The sequence below is a fragment of the Cheilinus undulatus genome, linkage group 7 (genome assembly GCF_018320785.1).
Source record: "Cheilinus undulatus linkage group 7, ASM1832078v1, whole genome shotgun sequence".
NCBI lineage: Eukaryota > Metazoa > Chordata > Actinopteri > Labriformes > Labridae > Cheilinus > Cheilinus undulatus.
The window spans coordinates 47,575,062-47,597,166 of NC_054871.1; the positions used below are offsets into that span (position 1 = coordinate 47,575,062).

General features: G+C 40.0%; 1 protein-coding gene across 1 annotated transcript in view; it reads left to right on the plus strand.

Moving 5' to 3' along the window:
• The first annotated feature begins 10,650 nt into the window (after nucleotides 1-10,650).
• Nucleotides 10,651-22,105, plus strand: part of sh3rf1 (SH3 domain containing ring finger 1) — a 101,751-nt gene continuing 90,296 nt past the window's right edge. The window contains exons 1-2 of the mRNA XM_041790852.1: nucleotides 10,651-10,921; nucleotides 13,701-14,190. Of these exons, the coding sequence (XP_041646786.1) occupies nucleotides 13,810-14,190 (381 nt within the window). The 5' untranslated portion in view covers nucleotides 10,651-10,921; nucleotides 13,701-13,809. The remainder of the gene's footprint in view (nucleotides 10,922-13,700; nucleotides 14,191-22,105) is intronic.

Sequence of the window (22,105 nt, forward strand, 5' to 3'; positions counted from 1 at the left end):
TCAGAGTAGAGCTGCTGCTCCTTCAAATCTAAAAGAGTCAGTTGAGGTGATGCATGTATCTAATCAGGATGCCTCATGGTTTCCTCCCTGTGGAGGTCTTCTGGGTATATCCTGAATGGGAAGAGACCTCAGGGTAGAACCAGAACTTGCTTGTAGGATTATTATTATACCCCACTTGGCCTGGGACCTCAGAATCCCAGAGGAAGAGATGGAAAGGGCTGCTGGTGAGCAGGAAAGTCTGTGTAGTCTTGCTTAGATGGATAGACGGATGCAAGGATGGGTTGATGGACAGCTGGATAAAATGATGGACTGATGGATGGATTGATGGAAGGAATGGCAGATGGACAGCTGGATGGATGCACAGGTGGATGTATGCAAAGATGGGAGGATAGATTGTTTGACAGACAGATAGAAGGAAAGGCTGGGGGGTGGATAGATCATTAGACTTCTCTAAAAAAAAAAAAAAAAAAAAGTCCATCACTCAAATTGATTCACTGGAGAACGTTTCAATGCGGACCTTAGCTAAAACAAATCATGGCTAAAAAAGTCAACATTTTGTCTGAATTTTACAGTATATGACTTTTTAACTGCCTAATCAAGATAATCGTAGATGTTCCATATCTCGGTTCTGGTGAGTTCTGGTCTTTGAGGAGGACGTTAAAAGTCAAACTCCAGAGCTCTTCATTCATTATTCATGCTGCGTGGTAACGTTTGTTTGTATGTTTTTCCATTTAGTAATTCTGTTTTATGTCCTGCTGTGAGTTGTGTATTATGCATGCGTGGTCGTTTTATCTCAGTGGTGATTTACATTTTTTCAGAGGCGTTTATCTAGTCCAGGAAGGCAGGCGGGGGATAAGAGCATGTGGGCTTCTGACAAATTGCTTATGGCTTTTCTTCAAGTATTTCATGAGAAAATGACTTAATAGAGTTTAGCTGGAATCATGTTACAGCAACAGTGATGGCTTTATTCATTAGCATCAACTTTTTCAATTTATTCTGTCTGACTGAGGAGTATGTGTCTGATTTATCAAAAATATCGCTTTATTTTCTTGTAGCAGTTTAATCCAAAAACGATGTTACGAGAATGACCATCAGATGGTTAAATACCCATGTAGGTGTAGAAATGGTGGTTGGATGGATGAACAAACAGATAACATGTTTTCCAATTAATTTTATCTTTAATACAGTTTTAATTTTGGTACCAGCCAAGCATTTATCTTGACCTTTTCTCTAGTGATTCTGACATTTTGCTCTGAAAATTTTGACTTTTTCTGTCAAATTCTGACTTTGATCTCATATTTTCAACTTTTTATCTCAATTCTGACTTTTTATATAAAAGTTTTCACTCTTTATGTCAAAATTTGCCTTTTAATCTTATAATTTAAATTCAATATGTTACTCAGTATTTCATAAATATGGCCTTCCATCTCTTAATTATCATCTTTAAGCTCATAATTATAAAATACTATCTCATACTATCTCAAAATTAGGAATTACTATCCCTTAATTTTGACTTACAGCTGGTATAGGAAATATTCACCCTTGGATGTTTTACCCTTTTACTGATTTTATAACTCAATCATGACCATAATTCAGCTTTTTGGGGGGAAAAACATCTTTTATGTCAAAGTTAAAACAGATTTCTACAAATTAATTTACATTAAATAAAATAATGTAATCTAAAATAAGTAATTGTATAAATATTTACCCCTTTAAAATGACTGACCAGCCAGTTGGTGCTAGTAGTCTCACAATTACTGAAATGGGGATCACCTGAGGGCAGTGAATGTGTCTCAGGTGATTGTAGTATAAAGCCACCTGTGTCTGGAAGGTCCAGTCACTGGTTAATCAGTATTCCTGGCTACCATTAAACCATGAAGTCAACAGAACACTCCAAGTAACTCAGAGAAAAGATACTGAAAAGTGTAAGTCAGGGAATGGATACAAAACATTTACAAGGTACTGAACATTTACAGTTAAATCCATCATCAAGAAATGGTGGGAAGATGGCACATGTGTAAATCTGCCTAAATCAAGAAGGAGACTAGTGAGAGAGGCCACCAAGACACCTATGACTACTCTGAAGGAGCTACAAGCTTCAGCAGCTGAGATGGGAGAGACTCTAGGGTTCTTCACCAGTCAAAACTTTATGGCAGAGTGGCAAAGAGAAAGCCGCTGTTGAATAAAACTCTGGTTAAATCTCAACTGGAGTTCGCTGAAAGGCATTTGTGAGACTCCATGGTCAAATGTAAGAAAATTATTTGGTCTAATGAGACCAAAATTGTGCTTTTTGGCCTTCAGACAAGACGCTATGTTTGGCAGACACCAAACACACCATCTCCACTGTGAAGCCCAGTGGTGGCAGCATCATGCTCTGGGGATGCTTCTTGGCAGCTTGTCCTGGAAGGCTTGTAAAGGTAGCCTGAAGCAAAAGCTCCACAGAAATGGTTAAAAAAAAAAAAGTTTAAACAGCTAGCCGTTCCTCTGCAGTAACATTGTTTCAGACTGGCGGCCCATGAGGGCTGCATCTGAAACGCTGCACATCTAACACATGCAGAATTTTTAAATTTGAAGTCTCTTCTATTTTCTTTTGCACCATGAGCACTTATCTGTCCATCTAGACAGGAAAATGACAAAATACAGAGCTGTATTTACCTTGTTGTCGCAAATATTTACATCCACATCAATAGACTATGTTTGAAATCAGTTCCTTGATGAACCAGATGAAGGCCTTGAGCTAAAATCCATCTGTTTAACAAAGTTGTTACCCAAACTTCTACTCTAAATATAGCTTTCTGTTTCCATACAGTCTGGAAAAGGTAAACAGTATGGAAGCACTTCCGATTTGCACTCCTGGCACACTTCCACTATACACTGAATACAGTCACTTATAGGGAGTTTTATTAAGGTCAAAGTAAGAGGAATGACAGAGCTTTGACAGCAAGGAGACAAAACCAACACGTAGAAAACTCATGTCTGGTATGAAAGCTGTTATGGCAGCAACAGCTACAAGCAGAAAAACCGTCTGAAAACCAGTCACTGCTTAGAAATGGTGAGGAGCGCTGCAGCACTGTGACGTCACACTACCAGCGCGGACCAAACATGGTGGCCCCCTGTTGAGTTTATAAGCTCAAATTTACTCAAAATGCAGATATCTAGTGAGTTTTTTTTTTTTAACTTCAATATACGCTTGAGAGATACTAATTTCTAATACATAACTGAGATTTTTAAAAATCTTTTAAGTTTACAACTTTCAAACCCTGAAATCATGGGTTTGTTTTCCTGTAGATATAGACTTATAATCTCAAACATTCCTAATTTTTTGCCCAAAATTTTTATTTTATTTCTTTTTTTCTCCCAAAAACTAGTGGATCACCTTAGGTGGCTTTCACACTAGGGGGCCGGTCCTGGATCTGAGTGCACTTGAGCCCAAAGTCCGGTTCATTTTGGTAGTGTGAATGCAAACAAACTGCGCCTGGGCACTTGGCCCTGGCCCACTTGGGGAGGTGGTCTTGGGTGCGATTCAAGTGGACTCTGGCATGGTTTGGATGAGATGTGAATGCAACCGTGCCCGGATACAGGACAGAGCGTCATATCAACTTTATGGTGTCATCATAAAAACTAAACTTCTTTCCACAGCGCGGCAGTTTGTTCACATTTTTCCTCAATAAAGGGCAGAAATCATCCAGCCAATAAACGGTCTTTTGTGACTCACCTTACAGATGAACACAAGTTGGAGTCAGTAAGAGGAGGTGCAAAGGCCATAAAAGTCTCCCGTCACCTCAAAAACGGCTGTATCTGCGCAGCGTGAGCCCATTTAATCCTCTGAGCTGTAGTAGATGTGCAGATACAGAGAGCAAAGTTGCTGGCATCTTAAAAGTGATTTTAACCATCCATGGCTGCAGGATGGACTTTTTGCCAGGTCAAAACAAAAATAATCTTCACTCAGGTCATGACCCCAGTGGTTGCCATGGTAGCTTCTTCTTCTTTCTCCTCCTTTGCGGGGTTGTAAACCAGCTACGTGCATACCGCCACCTGCTGTTTCAGACTGAGTAAATACGTAAGTGCGCCCGGGCACGGTTCAATGTTGCTAGTGTGAAAGCATATATATATATATATATATATATATATATATGTCCATCTTATTTTGACAACATCAGAGCAGACAAGGTTCCGCATCCCCCACAGGGGTGCCCGGACTCCAGGTTGGGAACCAATGGCCTTCCTGGAAGGAGGCTAATGCCACTTCTACTGCTAGGGTAGTTTCATACAGGCCAGCTTCACCTGAGTTCACTACAAATGAACTCACCATGGCTACAAGACATGGGGTTTACTTGCACGTCTGCAAGGGCTGCAGCAGAGGGTGCTTATGTTACACAAAGTACCAGTCTTGGGATCGTATCATGATCACTATTTACACAACAAATGTTGCAAATCAGTGCAAATGATGACAAGTGGAATCATTAACGCTGCTTCACTCGGGCTGATTTGATTCTGGGTTTCTTCCATACGGCCCGTGTTTGGCTCCATCTCAGCTCTCGGAGGGAAATAAAATCACCCCACAGAGAAATACATGCACTGAAGCGTTATCACGCAGCCTTCATTGACATTCAGCTTTGCTCCCTAATCTAATTTGAAAGCAGGTTGCCTCGGGCTGGGTTAGTAAGTTTGAAAGTCTTATCAAAGTAATACAAATGCAGATCGGTGGACGCCAGTCTCCTGATCTCCAGAGCATATTGAGCCCTGGAGATTTCTGGTCCAGTTTCAGTTACGCTGTCTTTATTTTAAAAAGTGTACAATCATACATTTCAGCACATTTTTATGTCTTAAACATCTATTTACAGAAATGACCCAAACAATAAGGGGCATATTTGTGTCCAGCAACATGGAAATGAGGACATATGTCTTGTCATGTCCTCTCTGGCTGTCCTCATCCACATTTATAGGCACTGACACAGCTGTCACCTCCATCATACGAGTGTGTTTCCGTGTGTGCAGTGATCTTGCCCTTAGGTTCAGTCATCATGCAAGATTATTGCCTACAAATCATCCCTGCTGCCTTCCTGAACAACATTAAGCTGTGTTTTCTCTGGCGTTTTCACAAAACAGCCGTGACTGTGAGCAGAGCATGAGTGTGGGGTTGGGGTCAAGCATAAAGGCCGGGCAGAGGGGCTATTGTCTGAGTGGAGGTGGAGGGGCGGTCTCGCTGCCTCCTCACAGTGAGGAAATATGACCTGAGGGCCCCTGCCGGCTCCTGTGGGATCACATGTGACAGCAGAGAGACACCTCTATATAAATCTCCGTCTTTATTGCTCTTTCTCCCTCCCCTTCATCTCTCCCTCTTGCTCAATATGCAGCGTCCTCAGAATGAGATAAAAATAAATCACATGTTTATTGTCTGCCCGAGTCTCATTCCTCCTTCTCCTCCTCCTCCTCACACTAGAGGAGCGGTGCTTTGCTGTAAAGGTTATGAGGAGTCAAAGGTCTTTTTCAAATAGAGAAAGAGGAGTGTTTGAAGAGCACTGTCTTCCATCTGATGACTTTTACATCATTTTTTTAAAATCAGATATCTTTGCATAAAGAAATACAGAAGAAACTTTTTTACATTTGTCATAATAAAATTATTGCAAACAGAGTTTTATTTTTTGCATGCAGTATGAAGCCTATCTTCATTTTACTTAAAGCAATCGTAGATAATTAGGAATTTCGTGTCGGCCATTTTGTTTATTATTATTCTTCCTCACCGGCTATCTCCTACTTAGTCGTATCGACACCGTTTCAACTTTTAAAAAATTCAGTTTCTTCGTCATTCAACTACTACGACTTTTCTCATTTCTAACTTTTATAATTTTAAAAAATAAAGCTATATTCATACTTTTTTTCTGCTATTTCTATGCTTTTTCAGCCATTGAATGCAATTTTAAGCTACTTTTAAGCCAAAATCAGCTATGTTTATGCTATTTTCAACTATTTTAAGGCTACTTTAAGATATTTTTATGCTATTTTCAACTATTATGAGGTTACTTTCAGCTATTTTTATCCTTTTTTGAGCTAATGAATGCCATTTCAGCTACCTTTATGCCATTTTATGCTATGTTATGCTATTTTTATGCTTTTTTGAGGCTACTTTCAGCTATTTTTATACTTTTTGAGCTAATGAATGCCATTTTCAGCTACTTTGGTGCTTTTGGCTATTTTCAGCGGTTCCCCCCCACACAATTTCAGCTGAAATTGCAATTTTGATCTAGTTAAAAGTTTATTTTAAAAAAAATGTATTTCAATTTCAAAGCAAAAGCATAATAACTTCTGGATATACTCAAATGAGTTTCAAATGTATTTCAATGTGTGTTGTTTCAATGTGTTTCAATGTGAATCAAGCTGTAACTTAAATAAATAAATAAATATATGCACAGGTGTAATATCACTTCTGCCAAAAATCCTGATTCCTAAATGTAATTTATGCTGTTTTACCACATAGAAATCCACTATTGTAGGAATAAGATACTCATATAGATCTACTTTTATGTAATTTGCTTGATAGGAAGGCGTTTAGGGTTTTTCGTGGGGTTCCGTTTTCAGCAGGGGTACATCCTGCTGGAAAATGGAATCAATATCTAAATCTTCTGAACAGAAGGAAGCATGAAGCTCTCCAAAATCTCCTGGTAGATGACTGACAGCGTTGACTCTAGACTCGATAAAGACCAGTGGACCAACAGCAGATGACATGGCACCCCAAACCATCACTGACTGTGCAACACTGTTTCTTCAGGACTGGCTCGATACTAAGAACACAACACTTGTAGTCCATTTCCTGGACCCGTCTGCGTGATGTTCTTAATCCACTGACTCCAGGCTCAGTCCACTCCTTGTGAAGCTCCCCTAAGATCTTGAATCTGATGCTTGTACACCTTTTCTTATGGCACTTTTCCCCAGAGCCCCCTCTAGCCATTGTGGTGCCCTTAGGCCAGTGGTTCTCAACTGGTGGGCCGGGACCCAAATGTGAGACGCGGAGCAGTTTTCAGAGGGTCACAACTAGGTGTCTGAAAAAAAAAATTGGTGGCTAAAGCCCTGAAGCCCTGACTGGACATGCATGGATACCTTTTTTTTACCCTGTTTTACTGTAAATTTGGGTAAATTTAACCTGACACGCCAGATGGATGTGTATCACACATCCATCTGGCAACCTTCAACACCAAGCGTTTGGGAAAGGGCAGAGGATTTGAAAAAAACTCAGTGTGATTGGATGAATGTTCTGACTGTCACATCTTTAGGGGCCAATAAGAGCAACAAAACACGTGACATAGCCATGAACAAGGTGCGCGTGTGCAACTACTAACTAATAACATGTACCATGGTGACTATAGACATGTCAGTACACGACTTTTGTAGTTTTTGAAAAGAAAACAACTCACTGCTGTTCTTTGTTCTTCTTCTAATGAAGAAATGTCAAGTCCTGATAAAACTGGCGCTTTAGCAGCATTCACACTAAGCTCTTCCGCCATAATTGCACCAGCCTCTCGTTGCTGCTTGCTTATGTCATGACTCTGCCACACACGAAAGTACTGCCCCTCGTCGCTGATTGGTCCTGTCACTTTCTAACCAGGCCCAAACGGTTCAGCCAGGAGCTTTGCAAGATGGATTCACCAGTGAGAAATACAGAAACGGACATATCCATCTGCTTTGCAAGGTTAGGGTAAATTTAAATATATGATCAATATTTCAACTAATTTATCTCCTCTTCTTGCAATAAATGGCCATGATAATGAAGTAATTTCACAACTTCTCCGGAAAACTGGCAAAAATCTGTCACAAAATGATGGGAGAGAGGGTATAAAATGTGTCTATTCTGTCCATTTTCTTTCTTATATCAGGTGTTTTGGTCCAATCTTGCTCTAAACTGCACTATATTCAACTAACTAAACATGCTTTGTATAAAATGTCTTGGAAACTTGGGTCACGATCTGTCATACGACCGACTGGTGGGTCCTGAGGCCGGACCAGTTGAGAACCACTGCCCTAGGCATTCTGAATCGGTGCTCCCCTGCAGATTGGTGCTGCTGTAAAACTTCTATGTACAAACTGACAGGGTAAATATTTTGATATTCTGCATAGTTAATCCGGTTAGTTTTTTCAGTGGAGTCTGAGTGATTTCAACTGGTACTTACAGGGTTTTCAAATAAGCCCAAACCTCCATAGGGGGTCTGGGGGTTTCTCCCCCAGGTTATTTTTTTTAAATAAAACATCACTTCAGTTCACTTGAAGTGCTTTTTTATGTTATTTGTGTTTTCCCCTCATTTTGAATAACTGTTTTATGCATGTTTAGATGTATACACCGTATTTTTCCCCTGACATTATGGCTGCTTGCTAAGTACAGTATAGGCTAAATAAGAATCTTTTGTGGTACAGACTCTGGAATTCCTTTGTTATGTATTTTTACTTATAACAAGTTTTCATTCTAGCCCTGTGATTGACTGGCGATCAGTCCAGGGTGTACCCCACCTCTCACCCAATGACAGCTGGGAAAGGCTCCAGCCCCCCCGTGACCCCCAGCGGCATAAAAGGTATCGAAAATGGATGGATCTGAACCAGAGTGAGCGAATGGAGTTTTGGAAACTGTTGCAAATTAGACTTTTCCACAATATTCTAATTTTTTAGATACTTTTTTGTGAGCTGTAAGCTGTAGTCATCAAAATTAAAACAAGAAAGAGACCAGAAATATTTCACTTTAAATGAGATGAATCTGGAATATATGGAAGTTTAACTTTTTTAAGTAAATCACAGGAAAAATTGACTTTTTCATTATATCCTAATCTTTTAGATGCACTAGTATAGAGATGACCATATTATCAGTCTCTTACATATGTTTAGAAATTATGTAACATCTATATGTTCATATAGATTCAAAGAACTTGTAACTTTAGTTTTAAGATTGTTTTATCCATAAATCATTGATTTTATTAATTATCCAAGCGCCTTGATTTACAGTATATTTAAAAGTAACACAACAGGGTGACATATACTGTAACTTCTCTTAGCTGCATTTTCAATGTCTTAAGGAGAAGACTAAGTACCAAGAAAAGCAAATGAGCAATGCTAAAACAGCTTCAAGCAGCCTGCTGCTGCACAGACTGTTAAACTGACTGAAGTATAAATCTCGCCTCCTACAGACCACACAGCCAATCATAATTCAGAGTACTGGGGTGGTTAATCAGATTTCTGGGGCAATCATCACTCCTGTGTACACACTATAATATCTAGAGTGCATGTACAGGTAGAGAGATATTATGCTATATAATACATAGATATCTTTATTTTATGATTATATATTATTAGAGAGAGCATATAATACCCTTTGATTAGGGTCCAGGTGTCTTTCCAAAAGATTTGTGGGCATTCCAACTCTATTTTGATATAATTTTCTGCACTTTACTACATTCTAAATACTCGTCTTAATGGATTATATGATTCCTGATGTACACATGCACACCTTAACATATAAACCTTAGTGCACATTCCATCAGGCAGCGGCCTACCTTTGCCTTGTAGTAAAACCGCCCACGTTTGCAATGTAAAAACTGCTTTAGACAAGATGTGCACAGAAATAATTTTAAGGAACAACATTTTAAAGGCAAAGGCTGTCAAGCAGAACTTAAAAACGCTTCGATTTTGTGCATGTAAACTCTGTTTACGTTCCCTATTGCAGAGCAAAATCTTGCAAATGGGATAAAGGTGACATGTTCTCTCGTGGAAAAGAAATTCTGCAAGTTTCCAACAGAAATTCCAGAAAATGTGACCACCAGATGTCACTCATTTACTTAATGTTGCAAATTATGCCGTCAACCTCAAACTGCCATGGAAAGTAAATATAAAGACCGCTTATTGCATGTTTTGGTACCAATAACAGCCAGGTGCGCACACACATGTTAAAGCTGCAGCCTACAGTCAAACGGAAAACGTTTCTCGTGCTGCTTGAATACGACAGAAAACAATATTTTCTTTTGGAGATAGATCTGTGAAAGCCAATATCTTTCAGCTTCTGATAAAGACTAATGTTCATGGCCTGGTAACAAAATGAAAACCCTATTTTCCAGTCCGCCGGGGAAAGATGCTGCTCTTTGACACATCATTAAATTTCATTTATGCGATTCAGTTCACGCCCGTTTGACAACGCTGGACGACGCCTTCAGGTACGCCTCGGAATTCGATACTTTCGGCCAACGGTTTGGCTTTGAAACACTTGTAACTTTAATGTAGAAAATACATATTTTTAGACTATTAACGTATATAGAATAATAGAACAAGATATATCAAAAAATAAAAATGAAAGGGTTTCTTTCATATAGCTCATTAATGATGTTTTGGAATAGAGTGCATGTGCTGATTAAACGGTGGAAAAGAGCACTGTTTTACTTAAACATGCCCTGTTCTGATTGTGTGATTTTTCTTTTAACAGTTTGAAGAAAGTGCGAGCACTTAATGTGATTTGCTCCATAACAAGAACGATGCTCCACTTTGATTACCATATTAATTATTTTTATGCTGAGCTCGTTCACGTAATTTTGCCCGCGGAACTGTCCAGTTTCCCGACAGCCCTGGAAAGCCTCACACTCCCTCCCCCTCTTCACTTGTTTCCAGCAGCAGAACAGAAGTAGCGTACTAGCATGGCGGTGGGAGCAGTTGGAGTTCCGTTGTCTCGCCTGTTTCCTTGTCATGTTATGTTTTGTTTTAGTATAAATTAGAGGTGTCTTTGTATTAAAGCCTAGACACATCTTCACAAAACCTCTGTTAGAATAAAACTTGTTCTTTCGAAGCGGATACTCCATAGAAGTGGCTTGTAGATTCCAGGTAGCTTGCTAACTAGCAGGAAAGCAGAAATTGGGAGATACAAGGCAGCGAGAGGAGGAGTCGTGTTTTGGAAGAGGTAAGCTGGCTTGTATGTTGTGGAAGTTAAGTTCTGAAGTGTTATCGATACATAAACTTCATCCATTAAGTTACTGAAAGCGGTTTTGTAAAGAGGGGGGCTCTAAAACAACTTAAAGTCACTTAAAATGTGGCGACATCAAGTAGCGAATTTTGCCAGTGCAACGGTTTAAATAGTGACCGTGTTAACTGACGACTACCAGCCGAATGCGTCTGTGGTTGTCTTAGTTACAACTAATGTTCAAGTGTCGATTTTTAATTCAGATTGCTTTTATAATGTGAAAAATACTCTTCATATAAACTTTTTGAAGGGGTAAAGAAAGCTGAATCTGTTGGACACTGATGCAGCCAACCACAGACGCATTCGGTCGAAAGCCGCCAATTAACACGGTAGCCCTTAAAACACTAACACCTTCTGTAAACTAACTTTATTTTTCAGTTAAACTACCAGGGAAATTGCTCTTTAGCTCGGCATAACTACCACTGAAGTCTTCTAAGTAACAGTGCATGTTTTTCATGTAGTTCAGTGTTACGTAATATTGACATTTTCTGAGTAACGTTATGCTGCTTAAAATCCCTGAAAAATCGGGATTTTGTCCCTGAAATGCACCCGTTAATGCCAGAATCATGACATTAGGCAGGCTTATTTGTCGTTTTGTTATTGCATACCAGCTTTAGAGAGTCGATGATGCTTGGGATTATGTTCTCTGCATGTTTTCGTCTTTCTTAAAAAGTAAATCTCAGACTTTCACTTGCAGTTTCTCTGTTTTTCAATAGCGTGCTAATCGTGCAAAGTTCCCGGTTCCACTGATCTGGGATCACCGTTTGCAGGTGTCATTATCCGTGCAGGTTAAATTAGATTAACTTGGCAGTCAATCCTTTAACGGCACACATTTATACAGTAGTTTTGTGTTATGCTGTTTTGTCGCTTTGCTGCAGTATTGCTGCATGCATCATTTTGTCTGTGACAACAAGGGTCGTGAGAAAACATCGATACACCAGATTCCCAAAAGCATGATCAATTTTTAATTAATGTTTCCATGGCTTCATGTTAATTCCTTTGCTTGGATTTCACAGACGCTATTAAAGCAATGTTTGGTGTGGTAGTACCTGTGGTAAACCCTAAAGAAAACCTTATTTTACTGGATTATGGTTTGATCAAGTCCCTGATGAGATCTAAAATATCCTTTCCCCCACTTTCTATTTAAAGCTTAGCAGTACTGTGTAATAACGTGTCAGAAAAACTGCATAACTTGTGATGAGATTAGGGTCTAAAATAAATACATTACTTTTTTAATCACCTGCACACTGTCAGCACACTGGCGTAGCAGTGCAGCACTCATTTAAATAAGCACTGTAAAAGTCAACATTACAAAACGTGTCTCTTTGACTTCATTTCGTTAATTGATCAACACACTGGTAAGAATTTCTTCATCTTGTTGATATATACTTTGTATTACAAAAATACAATTGTTTCAGGGTTCTGTATTTAAATTTTGAGGCTGTACAGTTAGCTACTTATTTCAAAAATATGTCTAATATCGCAGCAGGAAAGCCAGAGGGTGATAGATCCTTTCACTGGTTAAAAAACCAGCATGTCAGAATTTTTCCACATTGTCGTCTAATTTGACACCCTGACCTGACGTTAACGACGTGAATCCTGACATCTAACAACAAGAGAATCTTGTTATCTTTGCATCATCACTTACAAGATTTACCACTTTTATCCCCTGAAACTAATGTGTATATTTTATTTTATTTACGTTATCACATGCATACCTTAAGTTATATCTGAAGGAGAGCCAGTCCATATTGTCCTCCTTTTTATACATCCATAACTGTTATCCATAATCCAATCCACAGTTTTTTTTTTTTTTTTTTTTTTTTTTCTTTTTTTTTTTACGAGCAAAAGACCACTACAATCAGAACGAGCACTTCTGTTTCAGAGTGATTGACACTCTTTGGCCCACCCCCTGGCAACCTGTGAACTCGCACTCAGTCATGGAGACGGTGGTGACGTCTGCATATGGTGAGCGATCGGGAACACTCCTGTAGTGTGGCCAGGCTGTCTGCCAAGACAGGACAAGATTTGGTCGTATAGTCTGACATGGTGTCATCGTGAACAACCAAAAACGTCGTGTAGTCTGAGCCGGTCTTAAAGAAGAGACCCCCTCAAGTAAATCAGCCTTGATGAAAAACCTTCATGCTTCTGCGCTTACATTGCTGTGTGCCAATATTGCAGCCAAAAAAGTACACGTAAAAATATCTGAATTCTGAAAATGTTTTATTTTTTAATCTATTCAACCAGGAAACCCCATCTTTGTCAAGACTATATCCTGGCCAATTAACAGTACTAGATAAACAATGAGCAGCAGTACAAAGAAAACAGTACAAGTTAGAATGCATTGACAAACATAAAAGTTACAAATTTTAACAGCAAATATTTGTCAAAATTGCCCACAAGTCATAAATAAATAAGGCAGAACATCTGCAGCCAGATGTGTTTGCATCCAAATCATTTAACATCCTTTTGAAAGCATCCAATGAAAGCAGCTCATTAGGCTTCAAGGTTTTTTGCAATTCAGTCCAAGCAAAGTAAATCAGTTTGGCTTTTTCTCAACTGATTTTAGATTATTGACTATAAAGAAATAGCCCGAGGTTTTCCAAAAAAAAACAAAGCAGACCATTTAAGCCATATGAGATGTTTGGTGGATGCATACCATGACCTATTTCCTGTTGTCACTGATGATTAATATGCATATCTTGACCCTGTTTTACAGCTGATGCAGATGCCATGGCCATAGCCGAGGAATGGGAGTGACGTGACAGCACTGGTCCCTCTACTGCATCATGTCTTTCTGCTGAAGTAGAAGCAGAACTCTGAGAGAAATGGACGAGTCCGTGTTGTTGGATTTACTCGAGTGCCCTGTTTGTTTGGAGCGCCTGGACGCCTCTGCAAAGGTTCTCCCATGTCAACACACCTTCTGTAGACGATGTCTCCAAGGCATTCTGGGCTCACGTGGAGAGCTGCGCTGCCCGGAGTGCCGCACACTGGTGGAGTGTGCCGTGGATGAGCTCCCCAGCAACATTCTTCTGGTGCGCCTCTTGGATGGCATCAAGCAGAGACCTCGCAGGGCTGGTCCTGGAGCTGGGGTCTGCACAAATGGTACGTCTGGAGCCGTGGCCAGGGCGCACAGCAGTGGGTCCAGGGAGCAGGGCACCCCAGGAGCACAGCCCCAGCGAGCTCAGGCTAAGAGCACCCTTGTCCGGGTTAGTACACTCACCGTGACTGAGCATGGATCAGTGAGCATGAATATGTGTTTCCCATTGTTAGGGTCAAGCTGAAACAAAACAGAGAAAATCTGTGCGGATTAAAAGCAGCATGTTGCATTACTGGCTCTCTAATCTTTCTACGGATTAACGGTTATCATGGTGATCCCAAGCCAGCCAGTTGACTAGCAGCCCGACATTATAATGGTAGTGATTGAGAGCAGTTAATAGTTGAGCCAACTCTGAGTCTGCTGTCTGTTCTGACTGCAGCTGGGCTTTACCCCAAAGAAGGGTCCTCAGTTCTCTCATAGTTGCTGACAATGCTGTATGCCAAAGTCTTTTTCTTACACTCGAGATCCCTCCTGTACTGAGGCTTGTGAATGTACGTGAGAAAAGCAGGGTGGGACGACATGGTGGTTGTTTTATCTGCATTACTGAGAGGAGTTGTAAAGTTAGTGAGAGAAGAAAATAGAGAAATGTGGGGAGCCTTAGCTGCTTTATTAAAACTGAGAGTGATGAGCTTTAAAACAGAGGAAAAGCAAATATCTACCTTTAGATTTCTCTACTGTAAGCTCCTCTAAGTCCAAGGAAAAATGTGTTTTTACTCTAAAGGTTATGTGAAAACACTAAGCTTGTGCTGAGGACAGAAACGTCCCTGCATGTCTCACTTTGATGTTTTGCTGACATTTTATTGAACCCCAACAAAGCTGCTCTATTTTCTACTTACATAACTCTGTTCTTTGGCAAAGTCAATATTCAGTACAAGGTTTCTGCCATTTCTCAGTGTTAAAAGTCAAAACAACGCTGTGTAAATGTGCTGCTTCCTCTGAGCTGCACAGACCATTATTTGGTGTGAAATTAAATCTCAGTGGATATAGCCAGTGGCTTGAAGTTGCAGCACTATCATGATACTCTAGTCAGAAGAAGAGAGAGAGAGAGTGGATCAACATGTGAGAAAGGAGCCACCGGTCAGACCTGAACCTAGGCTGTTGGCCTTAAGGACCAGAGCCTCTAAACATGGGGCACACAGACACACAGGCTATCAGCGCTGCATACTTTACTGTCTTGTTTTTTAACATTTTGTTCATTGCCATAACACAACTTTTTTTCAGTTTGTCAGCTGCAATATAGAGGAAAAATTGCAATCAAGGAACAAATCCCAGACATCTGACATCAATCCTCTAATTTCCCTGAAATGGATGGTTTTCGACTAGCTACATGCTAGACCTCGGGTTCTGTACCTTCTCAGCCTGCAACCCATAAAATAATAGTGCTAGGAACTGTTACCCCCACACCTAACTGCTGATTTGATGAAGGCATTTATAATTGACTGGAAGATGTGACCTGTTGGACAAACTGTCATCTGCTTCATGGTCAAACATGAGTTTTTGGTGATGTGGGAGTGTTGCACCATAAGCAGAACTAGTAAAAGATGGACTAAACTGTTATTTCAAACATCACTATCGGCCTAACCCCTGATTTTTGGAATCAGTGCCTCTCTCTTCCAAAGAGTGCTGCAGTAATGAAGTATTTTGTAGGCTGACCCAGGTGTTGGCATCACCTAGGTACCATCAACCAAAAGCCTGTGAGTCTTCTTTTAGGGTTTTTGGATTACTGCTAAAAAGTTTGATTCCTTGATGTATTCTTCATCAAGATGATCTTCATTAACTAATACTTCTTTTTTGACTTTTGAAGCATGCTTGTAATCAACAGAGGTCAAAAGCTAATGTTGTAAAGCTAATGCGTATTTTTGTTGACATTCATTCATCCAATGTGCTGAAATCTACAAGTTAATTTCAGCAAATATCAACATATAGATGTAGTTCAGACCGTAAACTTAAGTCTTTTAAACACACTCTCATGTTAGAGGATGAATAAAGAAGGAAACTTCAGTTCTTATAACACATGGAAAAGGTTAACCCTCTGAGCCCGAAGCTATTTTTTAACCATTCTCTCTCACCTGGACTTTTTTGTCTTAAAAAGCTTGTAAAACATCAGCAATGTGGTGCACAGTCAAGCTCTAAACATCCTATTCTCCAGGACAACCTTGGCTTTAACAGTATGTGGGCTGCAGGAATGGCACTGCAATTGAAAAAAGTTATCAAAATATAAATACAAGAGAAAACAGTATATGGAAATAAAACTCAAGGATTTAAACAATAGTTACTAAGACTGTGTTTTTTTGCACAGACTTGTTCTCCTGTCTCTCTTGGTACCAAAAAGTGAAAAAAGACATGACAAAAAGTCTTTACATTTTTTCCAAATTAGCAAAAAAGTCCTTGCACTTTTTGGAATTGGCTTCTTTTGAGCCATTCTTCAAAGGATTTCCTGTTCACAGTGACACAGACACATCACAGCCTCTCTGTGTCTCGTTCTCTCCATTGTAAACTCCTCAGGCTGTCTTGTCCAGTTTCAGAGTGTTAAAGTTTGTGCCGTTTGGCAAAGCATGACCTAGCAACAACCCGCCATTGGTTGTCACAGCCTGTCACAATGCATTGTGGGAAACATTATGGTGGCTACTGCTAAAGCTAGCAGCAGAAATTATCAAAAAATAAATTGAAAATGGATTTTAAAAAACATTCAATGTCAGAGTTACTGATGTGAATTTAATCTTTAAATCCCCCGAAAGTCATCCATGTTTCCAGACTCCCTAGAAAGCCTCTGTAAGAATTACAAAGGCATGGATAGCATCATTAGGTGGGCAAAACAGAGGGCTTCCAGAGGGGAAAAAATGTATATGGCTACAATTTATGGTGCAATAGTTTTTTTTAACTTTCAATAACAGTGTCTCTTGTCATACACGACAATGTCAGTCTCAGATTAGAGAATAAGGATTACCAAAGACAGCTGGTGTAGGTCAGTTGGTCCTGCCTAAAGCTAAACAAACCTATTTCTACTTACAGTCAATATATACAGCTGATATTTCAGTTGTGAGTATCAGCAGAAATGTTCATATCTATGGAAGCCCTAAAGGGCCATATATTCATATATTTTATTTGCTCAGTTTTCCTGTGATAAATCATTTCTGTCCGTTTCCTTGTGATCTTGACTTATTTTTGTCGTTATCTTGAGATAATGCTGGTTTTCCCATGATAACTTCTTAATTGTCATGTTATCACAGGATAACAATGTTTGTTTCCTGTGATAATGAGTTGATTTATCTCATTGTCAGAGGAAAACAAAGTAAATAATATATGTGAATACATGGTCCTTTAGGGCTTCCATACATCAATCCATCCATTTTCTATTCAGCTTATACCGTTTGGGGGGAGCCTATCCCAGCTGTCATTGGGTGAGAGGCGGGGTACACCTTGGACTGGTCGCCAGTCAATTGCAGGGCTGACATATAGAGACAGACAACCAGACATGCTCACACTCACATCTATGGCAAGTTTAGAGTGATCAGTTAACCTAATGAGCATGTTTTTGGTGGTGAGAGGAAACCGGAGTACCCAGAGAGAACACAAGCATGCATGGGAGAACATGCAAACCCCGCACAGAAAGGTCCTGACCAGGAAGCGAACCAGGGACCTTCTTTTCGTGAGGCAACAGTGCTAACCCCTGGGCCGCCATGCAGGCCACTTCCGCATATATATACTTATATCAGTTTTTAACTTTTATGCCAATATCTTCAGATATATATATTGTTATAATAACAATAATATTGTGCATCCTTAAAAGTAAAACTATGAAGGAAGTTGATGACCCACTACTAAGCTTTCAGCCTATATTTGGTGCTCTCATCTCTTTATTTTAGACTTTTCTCTTTCTCTATTAACAAAGTGCAATGTTTTGTCTCAACTAGTTTAAGCTAAAACATACACCAGGTGAAAGGTGGACTAGTAAAGAGTTTACACGCTTGATATGATGATATAACACCCCTGCCACACTATGTAGTCCTGGTTAGCTACTTGTTAGAAAACCATCTTTTTTCAGGTATGAAATAGCTTTAAAATTCACTAGTGGGTCATTACAGATGTATTTTATGTTTCAAAAAACATTAAAAAAAAGTTAAGATCTCTTAAGCTTGTGTTTAGCACAGACTTGATTTCGGGCATCTAACTACAGACTAGTTCAAAGCTGCCATAGATTTCAAAATGAGGGAGCCAGATGAGTTAAAATGCTTCCACATTCTGGGTTTTAGGACTCATTACTGCACCACTGTACTGGACGTAAATTTTGGGCCTCGAATCGTCAAGTGTCTAGCAGTCAATCGAAGCACACAGACTGAGAAACACTTGTGAAAAGCTTGAATACTGACCTGCTTTTAAGGGTTATATTGGGTAAGTATACCTAAATCTTAAGAGCATAGAGTGGAATGTTTACTTTCAGTATTTCTATATAAAAACACCTGACTGCCCAAATGTAAAATAATGTCAAAAACATGCAGGCCCCCCTCTTTTGCATCACTCGTCTCCACGTAGGCAGGGTGGTTGAGATGAAAAGATGTCAAGGTCTTGTGTAGAATTACTGGAATGTCAAAGAGCTGATAATGTGTCTGTCTGGCCATGCAGGTACGAAGATCAGAGACCTCATTGTAAAATCGCTACCGGGGGACCCGCCTCATTTGCCACACTCGTATCACTTCAGAGTATTCATGCTCGTTTCAAAGCTATTTGTGCTTTGTGGAATTTCCCTCGACTCTGAGAAGCCTGTTTGGTGGAGATAAAGAGGTGGACACTTGAAACTACCACATTCTTTCACCCCTGTCTTGTGTTTTCTAGGATTGACAGTTGATTGTAATTCCTCAGTGTAGGCATGAAGGGTACAACCCCCCCATGAAAGCGTTTTGTCTGACTGTGTAATGGTGAAAAGCACTCAAAAGATGCTTCCTATTTTTCCTGTAGGTTTCTTCCAATTTTGCAGAATGCACAAATGGCACCCCTCATGCCTTTTCTTCAATCTTGAGTTGTTCTGCCGGTGACAGGGAACAAGAAAGGACACGGCTGTGCAGGTGTAACGTTTTTACAACATAAAAGGCTGAGATCAAAGCTGTCACTGATTGCCTGGTCTGATCTGTGCTTAGCGCTCCGTGGGGACTGAGCGCTTCACTGCCCCTGGGTGACACCCTCAAGTCCCACTTCTTTATTGTTCGTCGCCTGTCACCTGATTTTTCAGGGGAATTTCGAGGTTTCAAGCTGCTCCTCCGGTGTCGTGCCCCTTGTTCAAGCAGAGCTCCACCTCCCAATTCTTCTATGGCAGGGAGGGGAGGGAGGTGGGCAGCGCCTGACAGATGCACAACAGGGTTTTGTCTCGAGCCCCCTCTGATCTTCAGGACTGACCGACACGTGTAGAGTGGCCAGCAGAGATTATGGTTGTGTGTAAGGCTACCAGTAACAGAAGCTGATGAGTGTTAAGTGAAGGCGTCAGGACCAAAAGGGACAAATGCTGAGTGTGTCAGCTCTCTGCCCCCTCCTCTAACTATCTCCAGGGTTGTAGCAGTTGTTTGACACTGAGCGCTGACATTTCTTTGATGAGGCAAATAAAAAGGCTCATACTGATTGTGCTGTGGTTGTCTGGCCCTTCACAGTCAGGTCAGTGATTCACCTCCACGCTGGTGCTCTGTTACATGGATGTTTTGTCTTCCTCTCCACCTTGTTGACTCATATAACACGGTATTTTGTTCACAAAGATAGAAAGCAGATAGCTTGGTGGTATTTTGTGCGTGAGAGTGAGTAAAGGCATTGAAGCTGTCTGCAAGCCAAAGGTCAGAGTGCAGGAGTCACAGCAGTCAGAGGTCGGAGCCAATGAGGGAGAGTGGCAAGAACTGAGAGATTTCTGTGGACGCCTTTAGTTATCATGAGTGTGCTATGGAAAGTTGAGTAATTGTGTAATTATTACACAGCCCAAAAGCTGCTTCTTTAAGTAAAATTTCAGTAGTCATTTTTAGACATGTTGACATGTAAAGATTGTGAAAGATGAATACTAATGTTTAAAATGACAGTGTGGCTGAATCTGATTCTGGTGAACGCCAATCAGCGTTTGATTTCCTGACTACCTGAAACGGATTAGAAACAGCTGAACTGGCCTCCATTCAAAGATATCTTTAAGTACAGGGCTTTTGACTGACATTTTCAACCATTGGTACCCTGCTAGAGGGTTCCAGAGGCATGAGCGCATCCCTCTGCTCACACTCTCAGTGGCAGAGTTTACACAAAAAATAGAGGCATCTTCAAAGTAATGTTTTTAGAAGAGGTGGGTGCTTCTGAAATGTACAGGAGAAGCAAGTCACAACTTGTTAGTCTGACTACATCCAAGTCAGCAATGGGAAGAAGTAGTTGGCTGTTTGGCTGACAGCTTGTGGAAAACCCTCAAGTTTGTAGTTCTCTTCTCCTCTTGCACAGATATGACAAAACTTACATTTTAATTTTTAAAATATCTTCAAATAATGTTATTTTTAAAAAATTCATTATCCTTAGTTATGAAAAATTCACATCATTTTTAAGGCTTATTCAATGAAATAAGCGTTGGTAAAGTTGCTGTATACATTCTACTTCTGAATCAACAGATGTGCAAAGGAAATCTTGCCTGGGAATATTTAATGCTAAACTTTGGTATTGCATCTGTTTCCAAAGGCATACACCGTCTGAGACGATGGTGGACAGTCACAGTCAGCGGGTTTCAAGGTTACTGATGTTGTTTGATTGATTGTACTTTGTTTATGTGGCATGCACAAAAAGTGCCCAACCCTCATGGGTTTAAAAGACACCAGAAATACAATTGCAGTGTTTTACAAAAAGATAATTCATAACAATTACAAAGTTGCATGATCTTTTCCCAGCTCAGTAGTAAACAACACACTCTGCTTTTTCTCCCAGGCTTTGCAGATAAAATCTGCTGTAGCAAAAGTTCCTTTTCTGAAACAGAACAGACTACAAAAAACAAAAGTTTTTCATAGTCCTCAAACCAGAAAAGTCAGCAGTAATCGAGGACATTTTCCTGAAAAGTAAATCCTGAAGTCATCATAAATTGGACAGTAAAACAGAAAATGAATCTTGTTCTCAGTTTCCCCAAAGTTACACACCAAACACACTCTGTCCTCCTCTGGAATAGCATTAAACCTGCCAGTCTCTACAGCAAGGGGTAAAGTTCCTGAGCATAACTGTGCACATAATGACCTTTGTCATCTGGTAAGATTATATTTCACATAAGACTCTACATCATGACTATTCTTCATAAGACAATATGTTCGTAGTTTTGGTTTATATTGCCATTGTCTTAAACCAGGCCTATATCAGCCAACACTGGTGTCAAATTGATACATCTGGGCATCCGTAGTCGTAACACTTGTTTTCAAACCAAAAGTCAAGTTACATTTGTAGAGATGCACAAGTTGTAAAAACTAGGACTGACTCTGGTGTCATACTCCCACAATGCAAAGGTTTTCTCACATTTTACCATGACATCACATGGAGGCTGTCCAACAGGTCACCTCCTCTACCTGATGAAAAGCTTCTTCTCAGAATCAGCAGTTAGGTGTACTCGATGAAAGTGTTACATTCATATGACACAAATGTTAAAGGCCTGGTACTAACATTGGTTCATGTCACATTGTTTGCTGTCAAGAGGACAGATAAATACTGATATATCAGTGCATCCCTAAAATTTAGTGCCACCAGTTTACTTATCAAACCGGTGAAAGAGTGGAATCACAGAAGGCCCCTTAAACCCCAACTTCTGCAGTTTGTATATTTAATGGAGAACCATGCAGCTGTTCCTTATAAGTCTTAATTGTTCAGATTCTATCCTGACATAGCATCAAAACCATTCACTCAAATCCCTGATTTAAAAAGTTAACTTTTTCAACAGTATTTGCACACCATTTTGTCTGACCTTCTACTAAATTACATCCTTAACTGATATGTAATGAACAACAGTATCATATTTCTATGGAAGTTAGACCCAAACCCTCCAG